Source organism: Lissotriton helveticus, chromosome 6 (genome assembly GCF_964261635.1).
Source record: "Lissotriton helveticus chromosome 6, aLisHel1.1, whole genome shotgun sequence".
NCBI lineage: Eukaryota > Metazoa > Chordata > Amphibia > Caudata > Salamandridae > Lissotriton > Lissotriton helveticus.
This window is the reverse complement of record NC_136067.1, coordinates 1,623,620,210-1,623,645,347: the sequence shown is the minus strand read 5'-3', so window position 1 is coordinate 1,623,645,347 and position 25,138 is coordinate 1,623,620,210. Positions and strand designations below refer to the sequence as shown.

Below are 25,138 nucleotides of genomic sequence, written 5' to 3'. Positions count from 1 at the left end.
CCGATTAACAAGCCACTGGAAATCCTCAACAGCACCCTTGGTTTCCCAGTGGCGGGAAGAAGTAGAGAAATGGGGGATGACAGAGAGTGGAGCACTCAGCCAAGAATACCAGGGTTTAAGGAAAAAACCCATAGCACTGGAATGGGATGCATTTTTATAATCCTTCAAAGCCTTGGAACCTGTAGATATTTAGGCTGCACTACCTGCACACCACCTACGCAGCACAGCATAACGCACCGTAACACTATGCCTGAACTGGGCTCCCCACCTGACATTGCAATTGAAACCGGCACCTGACATGCTTCTAACTCTTGTTGGTATAGTCCCACAACGCAACTATGATAAGGCTACCGATAACGACACTTTTACTATGACTATGCCTAGTTCATGGGTGGGAGGGTTGGGGTTTACTAAGTTAAACATGTCCTTGCCTGTATTTTTGTCTCCACCCTGATAAATCCACAAAGTCGTTTAACACATACTGTTGTCATATGTATGCTACTGGTATGTACGAAACTTTACGGGACCACTTTTATTGCAACTTTTTGTACTGCTTTGAACTGCTGTGGTTTATCAGAAACTGTTAAATGTGTCTAAACGCAAAAATTATTACATTTTTGAATAAAGAAAATAATTGCTATGCAAACTATTAATGTCAGTCGACAACCTAGAGCCTGCTTTCAGGCCAACAACATAAAGTTATAGAGCATCCATAAGCAAACACTAGCGGAGTCTGCATACCAGTCAATAACACTATAAGAGTACTGGAACACCAGATTTGCTCCACTTCCTGTTAAAATCAATCAATCAATCATATCATTTGTAAAGCGCACTACTCACCCGTGAGGGTCTCAAGGCGCTGGGGTGGGGAATGCTGCTACTGCTCGAAAAGCCAGGTCTTGAGGAGTTTTCTGAAGGTCAGCAGGTCTTGGGTCTGCCATGGGTGGATGGGGAGGGTGTTCCAGGTCTTGGCGGCGAGGTGGGAGAACGATCTGCCGCCTGAGGGCGCTCTTCAGAAGTGGGGGACTGTAGCGGGGGCGAGGTCGGCGGAGCGGAGCTGGTGGGTGGGGGTGTAGAAGCTGAGTCGTCTCTGTTCAGGTACGTTGGTCCTTTGTTGTGCAGTGCCTTGTGTGCGTGGGTGAGGAGCTTGAAGGTTATCCTCTTGTTGACCGGGAGCCAGTGCAGGTCTCAGGTGGGGTGTGATGTGGCTGCGGCGAGGGATGTCGAGGATCAGGCGTGCAGAGGCGTTCTGGATACATTGGAGCCGTTTCAGGAGTTTGGCCGAGGCTTCTGCGTAGAGGGCGTTTCCATAGTCCAACCTGCTGCTGACAAGGGCCTGGGTGACTGTTCTTCTCGTTTCAGTAGGGATCTACTTGTAGATCCTACGGAGCATATGGAGGGTGTTGAAGCAGGAGGAGGAGACGGCGTTGACCTGTTTAGTCATGGAGAGGGTGGAGTCGAGGATGACCCCTAGGTTGCGTGCATGGTCGGTGGGTGTTGGAGCGGTTCCCAGTGCGGTCGGCCACCAGGAGCCGTCCCAGGCCGAAGGGTTGGATCCAAGGATGAGGACCTCCGTCTTGTCCGAGTTCAGCTTCAGTCGGCTGTTCCTCATCCATTCAGCAACGGCCTTCATTCCTTTGTGAAGGTTGGATTTGGAGGTGTGGGGGTCCTTGGTGAGGGAGAGTATCAGCTGGGTGTCATCGGCGTAGGAGAGGATGTTGAGGTTGTGCCGATGGGCAACATGGGAAAGCGGTGCCATGTAGATGTTAAACAGAGTTGGGCTGAGGGATTAGCCCTGGGGTACGCCACAGATGATCTCGGTGGCTTCGGAGCAGAAGGGGGGGAAGGCGGACGCTCTGTGTTCTGCCGAAGAGGAAAGAGGTGTTGCAGTCCAGGGCCTTCTCTTGGATCCCAGCGTTGTGGAGGCGTGTTCGTAGTGTGTGGTGACAGACCGTGTCGAAGGCGGCTGACAGGTTCAGGAGGATGAGGGCTGCCGTTTCTCCGTTGTCCAGCAGGGACTTGATGTCATTGTTGGCGGCGATGAGGGCAGTCTCGGTGCTGTGGTTGCTGCGGAACCCGGACTGGGAAGGGTCCAGGATGTTGTTCTCCTCGAGGTAGCGGGTCCGTTGTTCGTTGACGGTCTTCTCGATTACCTTTGCCGGGAACGGGAGCAGGGAGGTGGGCCGGAAGTTCTTGAGGTCCTTGGGGTCCGCCTTGGGTTTCTTGAGTAAGGCGTTGATCTCTGCGTGCTTCCAGCTCTCCGGGAAGGTTGCTGTCTCGAAGGAGGTGTTGATGACTTTCCGGAGATGGGGTGCGATGGATGTGCTGGCTTTGTTGAAGATGTGGTGTGGGCATGGATCTGACGGAGATCCGGAGTGGATGGTGTTCATGATCTTGATGGTGTCATCGTCGTTAATGTTGGTCCAGTAGAGCAGGCGGTTGGTGAGGATGGTGTTCGTGGGGGCGGAGGTCTCAGTGGTTGTCGGGGCGGTCGTGGCGTTGAAACTGTCATGGATGTCTGATCTTGCGGTGGAAGAAGGTGACCAGCGAGTCGCACAGGTCTTGCGAGGGTGGGACTTCGTTGGTGTTGGAGCTGGGGTTGGAGAGTTCCTTCACGATGTTGAAGAGCTCTTTGCTGTTGTGCGCGTTGTTGTCAAGGCGGTTTTTGAAGGAGGCCCTGTTGGCGGATCTGATGAGGTGATGGTGTCTGCGGGTGGCATTCTTGTGGGCGGCGTTGGCTGTCCGATGTTCGTTCACGGAGCCAGATCTTCTCCAGCTTTTGGCAGGTTTGCTTGGAGGCCCGGAAGTCTTCAGTGAACCAGCTGGCTTTCTTGTTGGTATGATTGTTGGAGGGTTTCTTGATCGGGCGAGGGTGTTGGCGCAGTCGTTGATCCACTGTCTGAGGTTACGGGCAGCGGTGTTGGGGTCGGTATGGTCGGCGGGTGGGCTCTGGGCGAGGGTGGTGGTTAGCTGGTCTTCGGTGACTTTGCTCCAGCAGCGGTGAGGCATCTGTTGGGTGCGGTGGTGCATGGTGTTTTTTTTAAGGTGAAGTGGATGCAGCGGTGGTTGGTCCAGTGGAGTTCGGTGGTATGGTTGAAGGAGGCGTGGGGGCTTGCGGAGAAGATAGGGTCAAGCGTGTGACCGGCAGAGTGGGTGTTGTGACGAGTTGTCTGAGTCCGAGGTTGGCTAGGTTGTCGATCAGGGTGGTGGAGTTGGTGTCGTCATTGTTCTCGACGTGGAAGTTCAGGTCAACGAGGAGGATGTAGCCCATGGAGGCGAGGGCATGTGTGCTGACTAAGTCGGCGATGGAGTCGCTGAACTGTGGTCGGGGTCCGGGCGGTCTGTAGATGAGGGTTCCTCTGAGGGTGGTGTTGGGGTCAGTGTGCATCTGGAAGTGCAGGTGTTCGGCGGTGCTGAGGGTGTCGTCGGTGTTGGTCGAGACTCAGAGTGTTCCTGTGGACGATGGCGATTCCTCCTCCCGCTCTGTTGGTGCGGTCCTTGCGGGTGATCTTGTAGCCTTCCGGGACGGCTATGGCTATGTCGGGTGCCGAGGCGGGGTTCAGCCAGGTCTCCGTCAGGAAGGCGACGTCTGGGGAGGTTGAGTCGAGTAGGTCCCTGAGTTCAATGGCATGGTTTCGGGCGGAGCGGGTGTTGTGAAGGATGCATCTGAGGTGGTTGGGTTCTTTCCTGGTCGGCAGCATGGTGGGGCGGATGCCTGTGAAGCTGCAGTTCTGGCAGGTGAAAGCTCCGTGGGTGCGCTTCGGGGCGGCCAGGAAGCAGGTGTGTGATCGTCGGGTGTTGAGTGCGTGGAGGGTTCTGGCATCGTAGCGGTATCGGGCGTCGTGGCGTTCGTGGTGTCCAGGGGTCCTGGCGCTGGGCGCGGTCCAGGAACGGACGGGCACAGATGGGCTTGCCTTAGGTGTGCCAGCGGCGCGCCCGATGAGCGCGGTCGCATAGCGGCCGCGTAGCAGCTTCCATATGAGGGGATGTGGGAGGGAGGAGCAGCTGGGAAGCGGGAGCGGGGCGGCGAATGGGATTACAGGTGGGCGGGGCCGCAGGGACGCCGCGGCGGGAAAAATGGGCGGGGCCGCAGGAGAACTGGGCCCATGAAGGAAAAACAAGTTTAGGCAAGAAAACAAGTACAGGCCCAGAAGAATAAAAACAAGTCTGGGCAAGAAAGCAAGTTAGGCACAGGGGAATAAAAACAAATCTGGGCAAGAAAGCAAGTACAAGCATAGGGGAATAAAAACAAGTCTGGGCAAGAAAGCAAGTTAGGCACAGGGGAAAAATACAAGATTAGGCAAAAACAGGCAGAGCCGTGCAGCAGCGTGAGGAGCGACCTGCCTGCGAGCAGGGTCATAGGTCGCTCCCCTATGACCCTGCTCGCAGGGTAGCTCCTATTCCAACATGGGAAAGTAACAGTTTGCATAAATGCAGGACCAGTTCACCTTACACTGAGGTATTATGTACCATGATACCAAAAAATAGAGCACTTTTTTTGAAGAGGCGCAAAATGTCAAGATTCGTGCAACTTCCTGTCCACTACCTGATCATGTCGGCAATAGCTTAATCCTAAAGGTGAAAAAATGCTACAAAACAATTTTCAATTTCAATTTAGAACTCTCACCTGTGTTTGCTCCTCAGGAAGAAGATCATATATAGCCTCATGCATCTTCGCCATCTGTTTGCAAATATTTCGGAAACAGGCAGAGGGCACTGGGGCTTTCACTTCATACTGTTCATACAAATATAAATAACCCGTCACTTTTTCACGCATTCCTTGATTTTACAATACAACACTTTTATTTTTACGTTCCTGACTCTTCTATCAAGATTTTCATGAAACACTGCAGACTAAAGGTTGATTAAAAGGTTACATTATACATATTTTATGCCAATATACTAGAAAGACTGGAATAGGTTTTAAAATCTAGCAAAGGAGGAAAATGAAAAAAAATTCTCTAATGATGAATGAAGTCAACATTTTTTAATAGTCCAAAGGGTTCATAATTAACAAATGTAAACATACATATTAAGTCCCTTTGGCAGCCAACATGCGGTCTAATAGTGCTCTATGGACAACATAGGTTTATAATAATAGGACACAACTTGAGCATGGTCGGGAAATCACCAATGGCACGGTCTAAATTAGTGGTTCTTAACCTTTCGCATCTGTAGCCCCCACTGAATTATTTTTGAGAGCCCGGGACCTCAGCCTAAGCAATTTCTACGATTGGATCATCAAAAAATACGCAAAATACAGGAAAAAATATACATAAATTATTAAACATTCTATTTAATTCACAAACAAAACAATGTAAAACAATAGAAATCTTATGGTGAGGTTGTGGCGTTTCAACGTTGGGTTTTAGTTCGAAAATACAAAGTCATATGCTAGACTGTAGCAGATCACTTTTTACTTTTATCACTCCTAATGCAACCTCTGTTTTTTGTCAGATTATACTAGTGCTCCAAATGAGGCCACCGATCGCCCATAAAACTGTTTGCTGTACTTGTGCTGCTGCCAAGGACAGCTACTTAGTTTTTAGTCTCCAACTTTAAATTCGTTCACATTTAAAGAGCGTTTTAACATTTTCAATTTAACATATTGCTTTTTATGCGTAAGTGCTTTATAAGTCTGCTAATATACAATTCACTAAAGAGCCACAGACACCCCGGGCAGATGTGACAGACCCCAGGGGTCCTCGGACCACAAGTTAAGAACCACTAGTCTAAATTGCTCTTTTCGGGACAGATCTTTGGTTTCTGGATCTGATACAGTTTTACATCAAATGCTGGTTTGGCGAAGGTGTTTTTTTGTGTGTGCTGTTAGGGTGAGCTTTGATGAAGTCATAATTGCGACTTCCACTGGAATTAGATGCTTCATATGTTGCTGAGTGGATTGTTGGGAACTTCCCTGCTGTTTGTTAAATAATCTGAGAACAGTTGTCATCTGGAAGGCACTGTACAGTGTACAGCCTGTACTCTGTACTCAATGGGAAAGTAGTGTAAGGCTTTTAGAGTTTGTTTAATGCAAATTCGTCTGTGTTGACACAATCTTGTCATCTGCTTATGCAGCCAAGTGTTCCTCAGCTCCCCTCCCAAGACCTATGTATGCCATTTGCAGTAGATCAAACGTGAAATACTTAAGATTGCAATTAGATGTGCATTGGTAGGCCAGCAGTACAGTTCATTAATATTCAGCTAAGCATGCCCATTTGTGCTAGTGACGACTACTGATCAGTGCAGTGGCCAAACCAGAGACGGAAGCGGTGATGAACATTATACCAAAGTCCAGGCTTCATCAAAAGCTGGTACTGATCCCAAGGACCTGAGAAAACATTATAGCAATTTCTGGCTATTGGGCGGCGTGGTGCAGCTCTATATTCAGTAACAGGAAGCATTCTTTCACCCAGTAGTAAATATGTTGGAGTTGACCCCACATCAAAGGAGTGAATTTGGACATTGCTCTTAAAATATTATTTATAATACATAATACATATATATCTATATAGATATATTTATATAATTTATTCCAATATGGCCACTGTTTTGCCTGCAAGCACCTGACCAAGGAAGTTGAGTTCCACTAGTGTATTGCACTATCAACAAGCTCCATCACCTTTCACAAAAGCAAGCGACGGACACATGCACGAGGATGACATGCTGTTTACGGTTCTGGCTCAAATAAGACGAGGACCAAATCATAACAAGTCCCACCCTAGTGATGCACATGACATCACAGTGACCAAGCATGACATAATTGATGAGGTCACTGCTTGTCAGGTTTGTGTTAACAGTTTTCTTCAAGTGTTGGTTCAAGGCTTTTCTTTTGCGCTTTCTCTCCTTTTCTATTTTTTTTAAATTTATTATTATTGAAGTTTGAGCCATTTTCAGAACTATTATTCCCCGTAGGTTTTAAAAGGATGACCAAAGTATCTCGGCCAAGGAAGTAGCAGTGATCTTCAGTCAGTCACAAGAAGCTGAGTGAAGATTCTCCGTGTCGGTGTTTACCAGAGAAAGTGGAAGGCTAAGAATGGTCTGGTATTTGGTTGTGTGCTGCAAAATCTGATGTATCAGGATATACTATATTTTCCCCACCTGAATGCAATTTCAGAAATGTGATAAACTATAAAGAAGTAAAACAAGACCCCAAGTGAACACAAAAAGCTCCACATACAGTATTGCATTTAAAAATTAAAAAAACTCTCAGCACCTGGTATCAAAAATCAAAATTTCTGAAATCGAAATCACAAAACTTGCATAACTGTTATCACAAAAGAATCCTCCACATATGACAAAAAAATATAACAAATAGAGAGTTTACGGTTGAATAATTTATATTATGAAGTGTATATAAAACCAATAATCAACATGCATAAATATTACCTTTGACAAGAGTTTGTCAAATAAGCCATCCATTATAGCTACTAGTTTGGCTGAAATTTCTGCTACATGGTCATGATAGTCCTACGGAGAAGACAAGCTGGAATTAAAATACTTTTTAAAAACACTAAGATAACATTAATTTATGTGACAACTGTGAATAGTACTTGTGTAGTTTGAAGTTGTAGAATTCTTTTTAATTTTCATATGTATAACCACTGAGATAGTCTTCACTCCCAACGTCTTCGATAATACGGGCAGTCACAATGTCAGAAAATGTAAATATTAAAGTGAAACCTAGTTGTATTTATTTTTTGCTCACTTTTTTTAAAAACTACTTTGGGATTACCAATGTATTTTTGTAACATTGACTAGAGTTTGGTGCACTATTAAAGAAGTTGGCAATGCCAGAAAATTATTTAGACATGGAAGGTCAATGTACTCCACTCATTTTGTTCATAATACAATTAAGACAATGGTGAGACTAGAAGCCATTAAGAGCTATTTATCATTAATAACTGTGTTCCTTCTCTAAATCAGGCAAGTTAAGAAGAGCAATGATGCACTGCATGCAGTTCTATCCAAAGGCCAAACACTGCCTCACTTTCCACATAAGTATTAAAATCGATAGGATAGATACTAACAAAGAAATTCAGAAAGACATGTTGAATTGGCCTAAGAACTCACACAAATGGCCACCAAATTAACAGGATAATTAATGTTTTATGGATAGCATAAGAACTGACCCCAGATAATATTAAGGATAATTTGAACTGATCTCAAAAGTCCTATGTGCAATCCACCTAAAGAACAAGTTACTTACCTTCAGTAAAGCGATTTTTGGTAGATACTCCTTTCTAACCTCAGATTCAGGGCTGTTTCTGCCATTAGGCAGGACGAGGCGGCCGCCTAGAGCGGCAAAATCATCCGGGCGGCAAAAATCATCCGGGCAGCAGCACCGAGTGGAGTGCACTGTGCAAGCGCACCAGCTGCTTGTACATGCTGCTGCGCAGCGCAGCTTAGAGCGCACCCTAGAATAGTGGCGGGCTGGCGGCTCACCCTAGAATAGTGGCGTGTGTGGAGCGGGACACGGTAACAGAACAGTGTAAGTGTGGGTCCCCAGGGCCGCCAATCTTATAGCGCGGGATAGCGCTACCAATGACAGCCCTGGGCAACATTTTTGGCCAATCTGTGATCAGCGCTTCTGCAGCCAGTGACGGTGACGCGCACCACCCTCTCTCTCGGCGCGCGGGGGATGGACTGTGTGTCTGTCGGCTGGCGCACTGCTCTGGTTCCTTGGTGGACGTGGATGGTGAATTAATTACTAATACTACTGTCACACAGCCGTGGACGTACAGCCGTACGTGACTTTCACCCCGAGAGCAGTGCACCGGTGAGTCAGCGCAGTCAGCGAAGGCTGCTGCGAACGTGGATGAAAAAAATATAAATATTTCGGATGCAATGCATTAATGTGTTCACTGTGACCAAGGCCTGTTAATGTTGTAATTGAGACCTGTGAGTCTCCGAGCTCGTCTTCATGGCCCCAGAGACAGGCGAACAAACTAGAAAGTGGTGTCATGAATGATAGAAGTTGTCAAGTATGCGCTCATCCGCCATTTTATACAGTAGTAATCTAGGAACAGAGGTACGTTTCCGTGCAGCAGAGTGGTGGGCCTGTGGTCTTCTTAAATTAGTATGTGTGTGCCATGACCAAACGTGTTAAGCCTCTGTCCCTCCTAGCTGTGTACCAGACAATGCTGTTAATCCTCCTTGTCTCTCATTGTCAAAGTCGTTAAGACAGCATTCTTTGACCTGCTTCTAAGTGCTGACAATCCATGAGATGTGCGAAAACACCTGCGACGAGCGTGTGACACTGGATCTTAGCCAAATACCTGAAGCCACACTAAACGAGAGAATCTTAGAACACCAGGCTAGTTTATAATGATGAAATCTCATTAATCAAAGACAAATTTGCAGTGTCCTTAGAGTCACAAATAAAACAAGCATTTACAATGCAATGGTCTCGGCATTATTAAAGGTAGAGCTATTGGCATTGCTCATGATTTTTATTTTTATTTTTTTTAATCATAAATAAATGGCATTGTCATTTACATTGCCAATAGCTTAATCGTTAAATGGCATTGTCATTTACAATGCCAATAGCTTAATCGCTCGCAAATGCATGACCTATTGCATTTACGCCCACACAGAGCTACACACACAAAGCCACCCACACACACACACACACAGAGCCACCCACAGTCATTCACATAGAGCCACCTACACAGAGCCACCCTCACACAGACAGTCACCCACACATACAGCCACCGACAAAAAAAGCTATCCACACAGAGCTACACACACACACAGAGCGCTACGTGCTACACACACACACACACAGAGCGCTACGTGCTACACACACACACACACACACACACACACACAGAGCGCTACACACACACACACACACACACACAGAGCGCTACACACACACACACACACACACACACACAGAGAGCGCTACACACACACATACACAGGGCGCCACACACACACACAGACAGAGCGCCACACACACACACACAGGCAGAGCGCCACACACACACAGGCAGAACGCCACACACACAGGCAGAGCGCCACACACACAGGCAGAGCGCCACACACACACAGGCAGAGCGCCACACACACACACAGGCAGAGCGCCACACACAGACAGAGCCACACACAGACAGAGCCCCACACAGACAGAGCCCCACACAGACAGAGCCCCACACAGACAGAGCCCCACACAGACAGAGCCCCACACAGACAGAGCCACACACAGTCAGAGCCACACACAGTCGAAACTCCAAATGTGTGTTTTATTTTTTTCCATTATTAACCTTTTGGGGGGAATTGAGATGGGAACGTAAGAAGCATTGATGTGGTGAAATTGGGGCTTACTGTGAGTTAATTGTGTGTCCGCTCCCCCACCCCCTTTTTTTTGCCAAGTGCAAGCATGGGATGATTACATTCCACCTCGTGCTCACGAGATCACCTCTCGGGCACTTGGATTTAATTGTCGCCGGTCACTGACGCTGATCACCTCAGAGCCTTAAGGGGCCGGCCTCTTTCTTCATGTGCACCCATTTTTTTGTTTTTCTTCCCCACACTCCCCCTGAGGTATGAATAATGCATGGTTGTAAAGAGAGTGGGGAAAACTGTTTGTCCCCCTCACTCTTGTAGCACAGATAAAAAAAAAAAAAAACTCTCTGTAAATTGCATGATTGGGGAGATAGCCTGCTTTCAAATAATTTAATTCATGACAAAACCTAATTACCGTCAGGTAATACCCTGTCAGCTTTAGTGCATTTCATCAGTCATAATGAAAAGAAGAGCATTTTATGACCCATCTAATTATCATTGCATTTTAAAGGGAAATGAATGGCGTGGCGCTGAATGTAAACTATTGACTTCATTATAGCATCTTACGCACGACATTCGGTTGATTTTCGACGTTTTCTCCCTGTGCCCCCTTCTTCTGTTAGATAAAGCAACTGAGATCGCAGGGGTCGATTTGAGGGCGCTAAGTACTTAGAACTGGGAGATTTGAGCCTGTTTAATGTGTGGTGCCGGTTGGCTGTTAATACCAGAAATCTTATTGCTGCCACACTCCAAGTGGGGGGCTTATTGCTGAGAATGATGTCACCTTAGGCGAGGAACAATCCCGTCATGTAATTAGGTAAATGATTTAAACAAAGATTTGCATAGAGGCAGCAATCAGTTGCCATGAATTAGCGAGCAGCAGTTGCCAACGAGTAGTAGCGGATCGGGGAGGGGGATTGCAATCCCATCTCCTTGAACATAACTAATTTAATTGTCCTCATTAGCTGTACCATTTGTTTTGCTGTTATTTCTCGCTTTCCTCGCGCGCACGCAAACAGTGGTTTCTTCCTCTGCCTTTTAAGGGCTTTGGTAAGGGGGTGTGCAATTCGGTGTGTTTTCCTGTGCAGACAGGGGTGGGCAAACACTCTTCTTCCGGGTGTGTGAGTGAAGGAGTCCATGTGGTGTCTTCTGAGGAGAGAGAGGGGGACAAGCTGATGGACAGACACCTCCTCCCAGGGGCCTCTTGTTAGTCTGCTTCCTTGGCCATACCCTGCCTGCTCTCCATCAGGTCGGTGCCCGCGGATGCTACCGTTTCGAGTGGGGGGGGGTGCTTTACGCAATGATCGCGATTTCCCTTAGTCCATGGAGTGAGGTGTGTAGTGCCTCTTCTGGGCTGAAATGAGGAGCTACATGTTCTGAGTGGTCAGATACGGGTGGTTGCTATGGAATGCTGGGAGAGAAAGGGGTTGTTAGGGGTAAGGGTTACCAGGGGTGAAAGGAATGGGTGTGTTGCTGAAGGCCTGCGAGCACTTATATGTTGACACTTGAACTCTTGTTACCACAAGTCGCGACTTGAGGTGCATCTTTCCTACGGCGACTGAGCTAGGGTTTTGGTGGGGCTTACACGTCACAAGGAGCAACGATGTTTAGTACATCGCAGTTGCTCGAGGTACGAAGATCATTGGAGTTACTGAGAACCTGGGGGGCATGCGTCGTAGATAGCTTAACTCCAAGATGAGGCTTTTATTAGTGGAAAGTCTAGACTGCAACAACTGTTGGTCAAAGCAGTGTGACCTCTGGATTGGAGTGCGCTTCCGTTCCGGGCAGAGAATCACCCACAAACATTACAGAAAGACGCATGTCTTTTTCGACGCGCTTCCTCCAAATAGGGCCCTTTAGAAAGACTTCCAGCCTGGTGATGGTGAAGGAGCTCTTATAGGACAGCAGCTGACTCTAAAGTGTTATCGTCGGTGACGAGGGGACAGAAGCATTTGCCCGCCTGCCGTATTTGTAGGTGCAAAGGGCTTCCCCTCCCCGAAGGATTGAAAAGGACATATGTCTCTGGAACCTTGTCTGTGTCTAGTGCACGCGCTTTCACTGACTTCACAGCTAACTTAGTACAGTTGTATTGTGCAAGCGATCCTCCTCTTGATTGGGGGTGGGGGGGGAGGGGGGATGAGTGATTTGCTTGCATAAGGACGTGCCAGCGTTTTGATAAGAAACACCTTAAAGGGGGTATTAATGCTCCTGGGAAGAGGCAGGTGGATGGTTACAGTTTAATGTTTGGGGTGGTTATAACGCCATTAGGGGAAGATCTCTTTTAGGCGGTAACAAAGGTCAGAAGGCATAGGTTACTGCGGGAGGCGGGTCTCAACGATCGTGGTGGGGTGAGTTAACCGGGATAGATAAGGCCGTTATGAAAAGGGAGGGTAGAGGATGCGCTGAGAAGAGGTGTGTATAAGGGAGGGGCGTACTGGGGCCACTAGGAAGAGTGAGGTAAACACGACTCTAGAGGAGGGGGCAGCTGCAGGAGCGGGGGGTGCGCTTAAAGGAAGGGGCTACCGACTGCCATGGTGTTGTTTGGCCCACCGCGTGCCTGCCTGTGTGCTGCCCGAGCTTGGCCGCCTCTGCTCCGCTGGTGACCTGTCCTCCGCACCACCATGCCTGGCTGGTGAGGGACCGAAGGCACAGATGATCAGGCCCGGGTCCTCACAACGAGGCAAGGAAAGGGAAGGGGCGAGAATGGACAGGGCGGGCGCGTGGGCCCTGGAGGGAGTCCGACAGAAGAACGAAAGTGCCGTGAGAGAGAAGCAGAGGTGACGCTGGCAGAAGAACCATAGAAAAGGAGCGATTAGAAAAGCAGAAGAAGTTCTGAGAATGGAAGTTGAAAACATCAAAAAAACAAAACAAAGAGGGGTGAATCATGAGGAGATGGAACAGAGTCACAACAAGAACGGACAGACACGAACGAGGACAGCGGGAGCAGGCGACCTACCTCATCTTTGACGAATAGCAAAATGGCCGCCGGCAACTCTGAAAATTTTCGGATTCGGGGGCGTGTTTTGCTGTTCTGAGTGACGGATGACGTCACTGCCTAAAGAACAGCAAAACTTACGCCCCCGAATCCGAAAAAGACGGGGCTAAATCGGAGTGACGCATCTCTCCTCCAATGGCTGGCCTCCGTTTAGGAAGCCAGCCAATGGAGGAGAGACGAAAAGAGAGGCGGGATAAAGCAGCCACTCTAAGTAACAATAATTCTCCGGACTTCCGGTCTTGGCCTATGGCCAAGCCTACAGTCCCTCGACCTAAAAAGACAAACATGCATATATCTACAGCTTCAAACAAACAAACGTGAACTTAAGATATGACTTTTCAAATGGTAACTATGCTTTGATTTTGCTTTGCTAGACTCAATTTTAAAGCGCCAATAAAAGCTTCTAAGATTAAAGCTCCCTTTACAAATAATTGATACACTCACTTGGTTTCAGAATCTGTGGGATCTGGGATCAGGCTCTAGAAGCCCCCAGGAAGAGTTTAATTGTTCTTAAAATGAACTGTCAGGAAAAAAACAACAGCTTCCCTGCTCCATTTAGTTGCAGGAAGTGATTTCAGAGCTTGGTGCTGCAGATTCCAACATGTCCCAAGTTTTCCCCATCTGTTGAACCAAGACATGAGAGTTTAAAGAAGATTGTGTTGCTTTGAAACCTGGCTACCAGTCTCATGACTCGCTGCTTTGGTGACAGACAGCACAGGCTCTTCTCGGATTAGCTATCCCTTGCTATTAATCACAAATGCACTCCCTTAAGACTCCTCTTGCAACCCCTTGACAATTTCAGCATCAGGGTGGGATAGGTTCAGAAAACTAGAGATCCCAGTTTCTGTCCCTATTAACCGCCATTTTAATGGGCAGCCAGACGTAGCCAGTTCCCCAGTTATTCTGGGGTCATTCTAATTTATAATTCTCATAATTACTTTTGGTGACTTGCCTTCAAATGTTTGCAACAAACCGTTTTCTGCAAGAAGCAATAAACGGATGGAAAAAATGCTGGAAAAACGTCAGCCGTTAGCCATCGCTCCGTGCTGTGTTCCAATTTTTTTTTCTCCCATTTTGACACTCTTGCCAAAGATCATTCATATGTAGATCAGTCTTCATGTTGTTGTAATAGGAACAGTCCTGGGTGAACTACCAGTTGAATCCTTCCTGATAGAGACATCAGCAACCCCCAAAAATGAATAACTGAGGTGTGGCCTGAGTAATCAACAGTGTCTTCCACCAATCACCTTTTTGTTTTCCTCAATGCAACACTCTAAGTTGATTGGGTATACCCAGATAGGGGTCCTGTGATCTATGTGCCATCAGACACAAGCTGTACCTCCCCGATGAGACTTAATTAGGCCTAATGCGGCTGGGGGTTGCTTGTGTTCCCATCTGGAAGGGACCGAATACAAGTTATTTTATATCTAATGCATTTATTCTTCTAGCCTGGATGAAGGGGGAAGAGAGTGATGGTAGAAAAAGGGAGGGGCGGCATTTTTCATTTCTCGCCTAGGGTGGCAAAACACCTAGAAACGGCCCTGCGCAGATTCCTCACCTTAGGCAGAGGTCTTCAAACTTTTTTCCATTGAAAAATATTTTGAGTTCGGGTCCCCCTCCAAAACCTTATAGAAAGAATTGGGGGGGGGGAGCAAAGGGACTTGGCTTCGTGTAGGGCTTATGAGATTTTTTCAGGAGTACTTTTTCTATAGCTCATAAACTGACCTAAATGTGAGACTTATAAAACAGCAAATGTATCAAACAAAAACATATACATTTTCCCAAACATACTGCTCCTCATAATTGGGGTGTTGTGAGACCCTCATACTCTTGGACCCCAAAGCAACTATACCTGTTGCACTAATGATAACCACACTCGTGAGTAGCAGGCCACCTACTCTGCATCTTTTACCTCTTTCCTACCATGACGGACCATCACCTCGGTCCTAATGCTATTAAGGAAAATAAGCTCCCATGCCCCTTTGTAAAGGTAGACAGTCAAAATTGTGATGAAGTGGGCCCCCCAAAACCCTGCCCCCCCTGCTGCATCTGCTTCCTTAATGATAACCAGCAATGGCCAGTTACACACCTAGCAGCAGTACCCACTTCCCTAATGAATGGCCCTATAAAAAAAAAAACACCACTTATATTGTCCTCTTCTTTGGGGTATCTCTAAGAAAAAGCAGTCTCTAGCCATTTGTAAATGTAAAAGTGAACGAGTCCCCAGACAGTGCTCCCTATTCTGGGCCTTCTCTTTGACAATATCTATGAATTTCGCTCATTTCCTCGGTCTCCTGGACCATTGCTGTGAGGTCCTAGGGGTTGAGAGGATTAGGGCTCTGCATCTGAAACCAACCCTGATGGCCTTCTACCTGCCACCCCATATAATTCACTTCCACACAAAAAATCTGCCCCTGAATGTTTAATGCTGACTTTTAGTGACTCTGCCTGAAAGCGAAAGGTGTGGTGTTAGTGCAGAAAGTTAAAAAAGAAACCTGCCTTCTTACCAGCTGTTAATTGATTGAGTCACTTAAAGCCAGGGCCATTGGAATTATGAGTTTCTGCAGCAGCAGCGTTTTCCACATATTTATGAGTTTATGCATTTGCCTCATAATCCATAATCCATAATCTGCTGCATAATCTGCAGATTTCAGCAACCACAAAAAAAAACGTTATTTTTGCTCAAACGGAACAAAAGCTTTTTAAAACGGGGCAAAGTGTTCCGGAGCAGTGAAAAGATATTTGCAAAGATTGACTGGTAATCTTGTAGTTGCTTACTGCTGTATTTGGGTGTTAAACTGGTACTAATGAGGTGAAATATTTACCTGACAGCGTTACCATGACTTAAAATGTCAAAATAATGAAGTAATGCTAACCACAAAATGTGCCGCATTGTGCCGCGTAATTTACCTTTTCTTTGCTGCATAATTTAGTCAACCCTGCCTCATAATGTGGTTCTCTCTTGCTGAATACTTGAAGTGGCTCTGCTAAAGCTTCATGGTGGCAAAGATGTATTCTTTTTGAGATGTAATGTAGATGTGTTATCAGGTGAGATCTGTAATAATGGAGACGCCATAGTGTCTGCATTACATACGGTTTGATTACTCATTACTAAAAAGTATAATTTGTCAGAACTTGTTTTATCTTAATCACTGCATTATTTTGCAGCAGCCTCGCTTAGACTATGTGAATACTGTTTTAAAATAATGACTTCAGTGCTTTCTCCCACAGGCTGGTACCTTACAGCACTATAAACAGGGCCACTGAAATTATGTGGCAGGAGAAGGCCAAAATATGCAACCGAGTCGACTAAATTATTCAGGGGAATTATGCTGCATAATGCTACATATTTTGTGATTGCATTACTGCATTTTTTTGTCATTTGTACACTTGTTAACACTGTGCTGGCATATATTGCCCCTCATAAGTACCAGAGCTGAAAGAAACAGTTTAGTGTTAGATTCCTTACCTTAGAATATCCCCAGGCGTCAGACTGGATCCGAAAAGATTTTTCGTCAGCAGTACACTTGCGCGTCGGTAGGCGTTGTCTGCGGCTCTGCGTCCGGCGTCCTGATCCACGGGATGACGTCGTTGGAGTACTTAGACGCCGCCCTTGCGCGCTGATGTCAGTTCTTCTTTTTTCAGCACCAGCAAGTGCAGATCCGGGAAGGGCTAGTACCCTAGTAATTTTTTGACTAACTTTTTGGGCTATTTTGGCTATTCTTTTCAAGTCAATATTGACTCCTGGTGCCGGTATGGATTCAAGCCGTGCGACGCCTGTCACTGCCTGAGGTCGGTGATCGACTCCCACCGCCGGCGTCTCTACTGCCTCGGGCCGACCACGACGACAAGTCGTGCCCCGACTGCCGGGCCTTGACCTCTAAAGCTAGGCGAAAGCGCAAGGGGCCGGTCGCGGAGCCGGAGCCCACACCGTTCGTCGGGCTCCAAGTCCTTGCACTCAGGTAAGTCAAGGCACTCTAAAAAGAAGTCGAAGAGGCGACATCCCTCTTCCGATTCCCCTTGTCGGTCACGGCTGAGGGTTCGGGTGACACCACCAGCGGCTCCGCTGGAGCCGCAGGTGTCGCATCCGGCCTCATACCCTCCGATCCCTGGGCTGCATACAAGGCCAGAGGAGATACGTGATTTCCTCGTGGCCATGAGGATTCACTTCCCTCTGTCGAGGCCTGTCGGCGCGCCTTCCAGCCCCGCAGACCTGACTAGGGGCCCCCTTCGGCCCCGGCGCTGTCGGGTGCTTCGGCCCCGGCACCGTCGTCTACTTCGGTCCCGACGCCGCAGGACCCTGGGGGATCCAGGCCTGGATCCCGGTCAACGCCAGTTGATCTCACGACTCCTCCGCTTGCGCCGACTCCGATGGTATCACTCCCGGCGCTGTCTTCGGGTGACGCCGTCCCCAGTTTCAGTCCGGGTCCGGCGTCGGAGCGGCGCTGTCTCCGGCGTCGGTGGGTGAGCAATTCATCTAGGACCCTGCTCCATCATTTCTGCCTGTTTATCAGGACACAGATGAGGGGAGGACTGGGAGGGGTCTGAGGACCCAATGGCACAGCAGTGCCAGTTAAGTCAGGACTGGGCAGATGAGCTGGGGGAGGCCAGTGGTCTGGATACATCGCCTGACACTGGATTCATCTCTCCTTCCTCCGTGGCTACGGAGGAGGGTGCTACCTATGGTGTGGTGCTGCGCAGGGCAGCCAAGGCCTTGGCTCTTGAGCTTCCTGTCGGGCCGTGAGGACTAACCTCCTCACCGAGGTGCTTCAACCGCAAGTAAGCTCGTCGGAGCCTCTGCTGCCGTTCAATGAAGTCATCGCGGACGTTCTCATGGGCACTTGGTGCAAGCCCTCCACAGTGCCCCCTGTGGATCGGAACGTGCCCAACGCCACTGCCCGGCTCCGGGCGACCCCAGCTTTCTGTCCGTACACCCCACCACCAAGAGCCTGATGATCCAGGCCTCAACGTCCCAGACCGCATTCCCGACTGCTCCCCTAGATCGGGAATCCAAAAGGTTTGACCAGTTTGGAAAGAAACTGTTCTCCTCATTGAGTTTGGGGTTGCAGTCTATCAACACCGCTTGCATTTTGGGCCGTTACACCCACTCTTTGTGGGACACGGTTGCGGACGTGCTGCCCAAGTGTCCGGAGGAGGCCCAGGCATGGCTCGCTCAAGCACTTGCTGAGGGGCGGGAGGCAGCACGTTGTTCAATCAGATGTGGACTAGATACCACGGACTCGCTGGGCAGGGCGATTTCCACGACGGTGGCCGTCGCCATGCCTGGCTGAGTCCGCCAATTCTTCGGGGATATCCAGTCCACGCTCATAGACATGCCCTTCGATGGCCGTCGCCTTTTTGGCGACAAAGCAGACAGTGCGCTTGATCCTTTCAAGGACTCCAGGGCTACGGCCAAGTCCTGGGCCTGTCGGGCCAGCGCCAGCAGACTTCTGCTTTTCGCCCCTTTTGTGGCCAAGGAAGGGGCGCCCCCACACGTTCGTGCAGCCACAGGCCGCAGAACCAACCTCAACGCGAACGTGGTAACCGCCGTGGCGGTGCAGGGGGACAACGGCAAGGTCAGTCCACATCCACTTCCTCAGCATCTGCCTCAGAGCCTTCCTAGTCTGAGTTTTCAGGCCGATTCAACGCCAGTGGGGGGCAGGGTCCGCCATCACCTTCTCCACTGGCGTACCATCACTTCGGACAGGTGGGTGCTGCACATCGCCCGAAGGGACTACTCCCTCCCTTTCGAGGCGACCCCTCCAGCCATGCCACCGCAGTACCACCGCATGTCGGGGGATCACTTGCAACTTCTGAAGGAGGAAGTTACGGCCCTCTTGGCCAAGGAGGTCATCGAGCGCGTTCCTGGGCCAGAAGCAGGACGTGATTGCTACTCCCACTACTTTCTGGTACCCAAGAAGGGCAAAGGAGGCCTACGCCCTATCTTGGACCTCCGGAGCGACAACGGCTTCCTCCAGAAGGAGAAGTTCAAGATGCTGACTTTAGCTCAGGTCCTGGCTGCCCTAGACCCTGGAGACTGGATGGTAGCGTTGGACTTGCAGGACGCATATTTCCACATCCCCGTGAAGGCGGGCTCGCCCCAGACAGTCGTCTCCCACCTCCAGACTACGGCCAATCTCCTGCACCCGCTGGGGTTCTCCATCAACATGCCCAAGTCACACCTGTGCCCCTCTCAGAAGCTCCTTTTCATCGGAGCAGTTCTGGACTCGGCGCAGTTTCGGGTTTATCCTCCCAAACAGCGGGTTCGGGATATTCAAGCTCGGATTCCGATCTTTTCAGCCTTTGTCCCGAGTCTCGGTCAGGTTGACGCTGCGGCTCCTGGGGCTGATGGCCTTCTGCATCCTGCTGGTGCATCACGCCAGGTGGCGGATGCGGGCTCTGCAGTGGGACCTGAAGTTTCAGTGGGCACACCATCAGGGCAACCTGTCCGACCACATCCTGATCGCGGAGGGCACCGCGAGACAGTTGCAGTGGTGGCTCACGGATCGCGATTGGGTCAGCGGCAGATCCCTCTCCCTTCCCCAACCGGAGCAAGTAGTTGTGATGGAGTTCCGGATCCATATCAACCTTCTGGAGCTGCGGGTGATTCGACTTGCACTGAAGGCATTCCTTCCCTCTGTCTGTGGAAGTGTAGTGCAGGTGTTCACGGACAACACCACCGCCATGTGGTACTGCAACAAGCAGGGCGGAGTGGGGTTGTGGCCCCTTTGTCAGGAGGCTCTGCACCTCTGGACATGGCTGGAACACCAGGGCGTCACCCTGGTGGTTCAACACCTGGCAGGTTCCCTGAACGCCAAGCCGCCGGTGCATGATGGATCACGAATGGAGTCTGAACTCGACGTGGTGCAAGGTCTCTTTCAGCAGTGAGGAGAGCCTTGGTTAGATCTATTCGCCACCGAAGAGACCGTGCAATGTCATCAGTTCTGCGCGTTGGAATTTCCAAGGCGGCACTCGCTCAGAGACGCTTTTCGTCGCAAGTGGAGCTGCTGTCTCATGTACGCCTTTCCGCTTATACCACTTCTACCCAGAGTGCTGAAGAAGATCAGGCGAGACCGGGCCCAAGTCATGCTTGTGACTCCGGACTGGCAACGAATATTCTGGTATCCCGAGCTACTCAGCATGTCAGTCGATCCCCCGATTCGTCTGCCTCTTCAGGAGGACCTTCTGTCGCAGCAGCAGGGGACGGTCCTCCACCCGAACCTGTCCAGTCTCCACCTACATGCGTGGAGATTGAGCGGCGACAGTTGAGGCCATTTGACTTGCCTCCTAAAGTCTGTGATGTGATTCTGGCAGCCAGGCGTCCCTCCACAAAAACGGTATACGCCTGCAGGTGGAACAAATGTTATGTTATGTTATGTTAATAACATTTATTAGGCGCAACAGCTGCCCCAGCAAAGGGGCGTCCTGGCGCCAGATCATGTACACAACACAACAGATCCGAGCTGAAAAGAGGAGAATTTCAGATCACAGGGAGAACAAGTGAGTTTTAATGGCCCGCCTAAAAAGAGTCAGACTATTAAGGGCGCGAATGTGCACAGGAAGGGAGTTCCACAGATCAGCCGCCAGAACACGGAAGGAACGACCTCCCATCCTGCTCAGCCTGAACCTAGGCTTACTCACCAAATGGAGTGATTCAGATCTGAGGGATGTGGATTGAGGGAATTGAGGGATTGAGGGAAATTTGTGGCATGGTGCACAGCAAAGGCTGTGGATCCACTTTCTTCCCCCCTTTCAGAGGTTCTCCTCTTCCTTCTCTCTCTGGCCCAGCAGGGCTCTGCTCCGGGCACTGTCAAAGGCTATCTCTCGGCCATTTCAATCTTCTTAAGGCTTCCTGATCAGCCTTCTATTTTCAATTCCCATATTGTAAATAGATTCTTGAAAGGCATCACACACATGTTCCCTCCTGTTCCTTGTGTGATGCCTCAGTGGGACTTGAACCTTGTTCTGACTTATCTGATGTGCGCTCCCTTTGAGCCTCTTCATAACTCTTCGTCTTCTGACCTTTAAAACTGCATTCCTGGTGGCCATCACCTCTGCCAGGAGAGTGAGTGAGCTCCAGGCTCTGTCTTCTAAGCCTCCTCTCCTCTCTGTCCATCCGGACAAGGTTGTTCTGAGGACTCGTCCTTTCCTACCCAAGGTGGTTACAGCCTTTCACATTGGGCAGTCCATCACCTTGCCCACCTTCTTTCCGCCTCCGCATCCCTCGAAAGAGGAAGAGAGGCTCCACCGTCTGGACCCAAAACATGCGCTCTCCTTTTATCTAGACCGCACACGTCAGTTCCGGGTGGACGACCAGCTCTTTAGGGACGGGCGGTGCAGAAGTGGACCATCTCTCGGTGGGTCATTTTGTGCATCAAGGTCTGTTACTCCTTGGCGAAAAAGGAGCCTCCTGTGGGACTGCACGCCCATTCCACTCGGGCTACTACTGCCCTGGGTCGGGGAGTCCCCTTGCAGGACACCTGTCAGGCAGCTACGTGGGCCTCGCTGCACATGTTTGCTAAGCACTACTGCCTAGACAGCCAAGTCTGGAGAAATGTTTTTTTCGGCTGTTCCGTTCTCCAGGACTTCCTGATGTGATCTTGGTTCGCATACCCACCACCGGGGTTGGTATTGCTGGGGTATCTATTCTAAGGTAAGGAATCTAACACTAACCTGTTTCTTTCAGATGCACATGTTACTTTCATTTGGTAACAATATATCTGTAAGAAACAGTAGTTAGTGTTAGATTCCTTACCGCCCCACCCATCCTCCCCGTTCTTCGAACCGATATCTTGGGTTAAGGTATCTCCCTTTGAGGGCCCTAATTTCATGGCACCAGTGTCGGTTTCTTGCATGGCTCTGCGTTCCTGGCGTGGAAAGCTGTGTACAGAACTGACTTAAGCGAGCGAGGTCGGCGTCTAAGTACTCCGACGACTTCATCCCGGCGATCACAACGCCGACAACAGACGCGGAGCCGCAGACGACGCCTACCGACGCGCAAGGGTACTGCTGACGAAAAAACTTTCCAGATCCAGTCTGACACCTGGGGATATTCTAAGGTAAGGAATCTAACACTAGCTACTGTTTCTTACAGATATATCGTTACCGAAGGTAAGTAACTTGTGCTTTAACACCCGCATATAGCAATAACCAACAGAAAGGTTACTAGTCAATCTTTACAAAGAGCCGTCCACTGCAGGGTAACATGTTGCTGCATTTTTTTTTTTAACTGTTTGAGCTAGAAACTATTTTTTTGTTAAAATCTGAAAATGATGCAGCTGATGATGGATTATGTGACAAATGCGGGAAATCCAGAACTATGTGCAAAAGTCCCAAAACACAAATTTGCATAATTCCAGTGTCCCTGACTATAAATACAAAGGTCACTGTTCCTCTGCACGAACTAGGTCTCAATTATGTGTCACTCAGCTTTAACACACACAGACATCTTCAGTGATGGTAGTTGCTAGCTGAGGTTTCATAACCTAAAAGGGTACATTGATCACCGGTTAGTTTAACTTGCATTTATTTTTCAATTAAGCTGCTGTTCATTATTTTAAACACACTTACATGACTGTGAAAACACAAAGCACTTAGTCTTTTTTTTTAGGTCAAGCCTGGGAAGCGCATGCGCTGCTTTGCGAACCATGCTATGTTGAGTTAGAGATTTAAATCTCCGCCCACTCTCCGCTCATATTATTCATTGGCTTGTGTCTTTGTCCTTTGTAAATGCTGACTTCTGATTCCTTAATCGTCTTGTTAGTCCATCCTTAGTGCCGCTGTGCCTTCATTTGAAACCTCCCATGGCGACTGGCCCTTTTACTTCTGTTGGGATGTTGGGACACAGTATGTTTTATTTGGTCTCTAACCACTATTTTCTTTAACCCCCTCCATGCGTCGGACGGCCGGTGGCCGTCCGACGTCACGGTGGGCGTGTGCGCAGGACAGCCGGGGGCCGTTCGAACCACGCCCACGCCATAAATCACCCGCACCGCGGCGAAATTTTCGCCGCGGCAAAGGGGTTAATGGGTTTTGCCCTGCTGCAGGCACGACGTGCTTTCCTTATATTCAGAGCGCCATGCATTCCAAGCAGCCAGGATAGTTACCCATTTTTTGCATAGGCGATTTCACTGCCTTTGAGCACAGCGTGGGTCGCGTGTGATCGCTTCCGAGCCTCTCCACTTACTTAAAGTTGCACTCAGAAGTCTGTGTGCTAGTTGTGTGAGGAGCAGCCACGTCAGGAAACAAGCATTTGCAATGCAATAGGTCTCGCATTTACGCGAGTTTGAGCTATTGACATTGTAAATGGCAATGCCTTTTATTTATGTTTTGCTTTTTAAAACCTAAATAAAAGGCATTGTCATTTACAATGCTAACGAACAAGTTACTTACCTTCGGTAACGCTTTTTCTGGTAGATACTATATCTGCCTGTGGATTCCTCACCTTGTGAATATCCCCCTTGCGCCAGCAACGTTCGGAAATTTTCTTCGTAGTACGCCGACGTGGGCGACGTCACAGGAGCACGGCATCGCGCGCGACTCCGTCTGACGTCACCGACCCCATATCAGGCCCACGCCGGCGTGATGACGTCAGTTCCGCCCTTTTTTCCGTGCCTTCGAGGCACACGGACGGACCAACGATAGCAAATATGCAAATATACAATGTACACAGTACATATAGAACCAAATCAATAGTATAAACCATATATACAGCAAGACCAGGTATAGCAGAGTGGACAACGGGGAGGCGGGTGGGTCAGTGAGGAATCCACAGGCAGATATAGTATCTACCAGAAAAAGCGTTACCGAAGGTAAGTAACTTGTTCTTCTGATAGATACATCTGCCGTGTGGATTCCTCACCTTGTGAATAGATTCCCACAGCAGTCCCCACTCCCGGAGGAGGGTGCCCACTCTGCTACACCAGGAAGTCTTGGAGGACAGAGCGCGCGAAGTGGCCATCCCTCCTCACCTCGGTATCCAAGCAGTAATGCTTTGCGAAAGTGTGGAGGGAGGCCCAAGTCGCGGCCTTGCAAATATCCTCAACAGGTACACCCCTAGACAAAGCAGATGTTGCAGACTTTGCTCTAGTAGAATGTGCTCTAATACCCTCAGGAGGGTCCTTACCAGCAAGGGAGTAGCAGATCTTGATGCACAGGATTATCCACCTGGAAAGTGTGCGCTTGTGCACCGCTCTGCCCTTCTTGCAGCCAGCAAAACCAACAAACAGCTGGTCGTCCATCCGGAAGTCTTTAGTCCTGTCCAGATAGAACGACACCGCCCTCTTAGGGTCCAGGCGGTGCAGTCTCTCTTCCTCCTTAGACGGGTGAGGGGGAGGATAGAAGGTAGGAAGGGTAATGGACTGCCCAAGATGGAAAGGAGTCACCACCTTAGGCAGAAAAGCAGCCCTGGTCCTGAGAACCATCCTTTCAGCATGAATGGTCAGGAATGGGGGTTTGGAACTTAGAGCTTGAAGCTCGCTTACCCTCCTTGCCGAGGTGATTGCAACGAGGAAGATCGTTTTAAAAGAGAGAAGCCTCAATGGACACTTGTGCAAGGGTTCGAAGGGAGAACCCATTAAAAAGGTCAGCACAAGATTCAAATCCCAATGAGGAACAACAAAAGGAGTAGGAGGGAACATATTTATGAGACCCCTCAAGAATCTCAAAACCACCGGAGATTTAAAGAGAGATGGCTGATCCGGCAAACATAGAAACGCCGATAAGGCTGAAAGATACCCCTTGACCGTGGCAACAGCCAAACCTTGCTGCGCCAGATAAAGGGCAAACTGTAAAATATTAGATAAATGAGCCTTCAAAGGGTCAACATCTCTCTCCCTGCACCAAGAAACAAAT

At 49.0% G+C, this 25,138-nt stretch overlaps 1 protein-coding gene across 2 annotated transcripts in view; it reads right to left on the bottom strand.

Annotated features, from left to right (window-relative positions):
- The window catches only part of VPS54 (VPS54 subunit of GARP complex), a 624,042-nt gene that overhangs the window by 93,229 nt on the left and 505,675 nt on the right, over window positions 1-25,138 (bottom strand). For both annotated transcript variants that reach the window (XM_078649430.1, XM_078649431.1), the window contains exons 21-22: window positions 7,390-7,470; window positions 4,628-4,735 (exon numbers count right to left, since the gene is read on the bottom strand). In XM_078649430.1, the coding sequence (XP_078505556.1) occupies window positions 4,628-4,735; window positions 7,390-7,470 (189 nt within the window). The remainder of the gene's footprint in view (window positions 1-4,627; window positions 4,736-7,389; window positions 7,471-25,138) is intronic.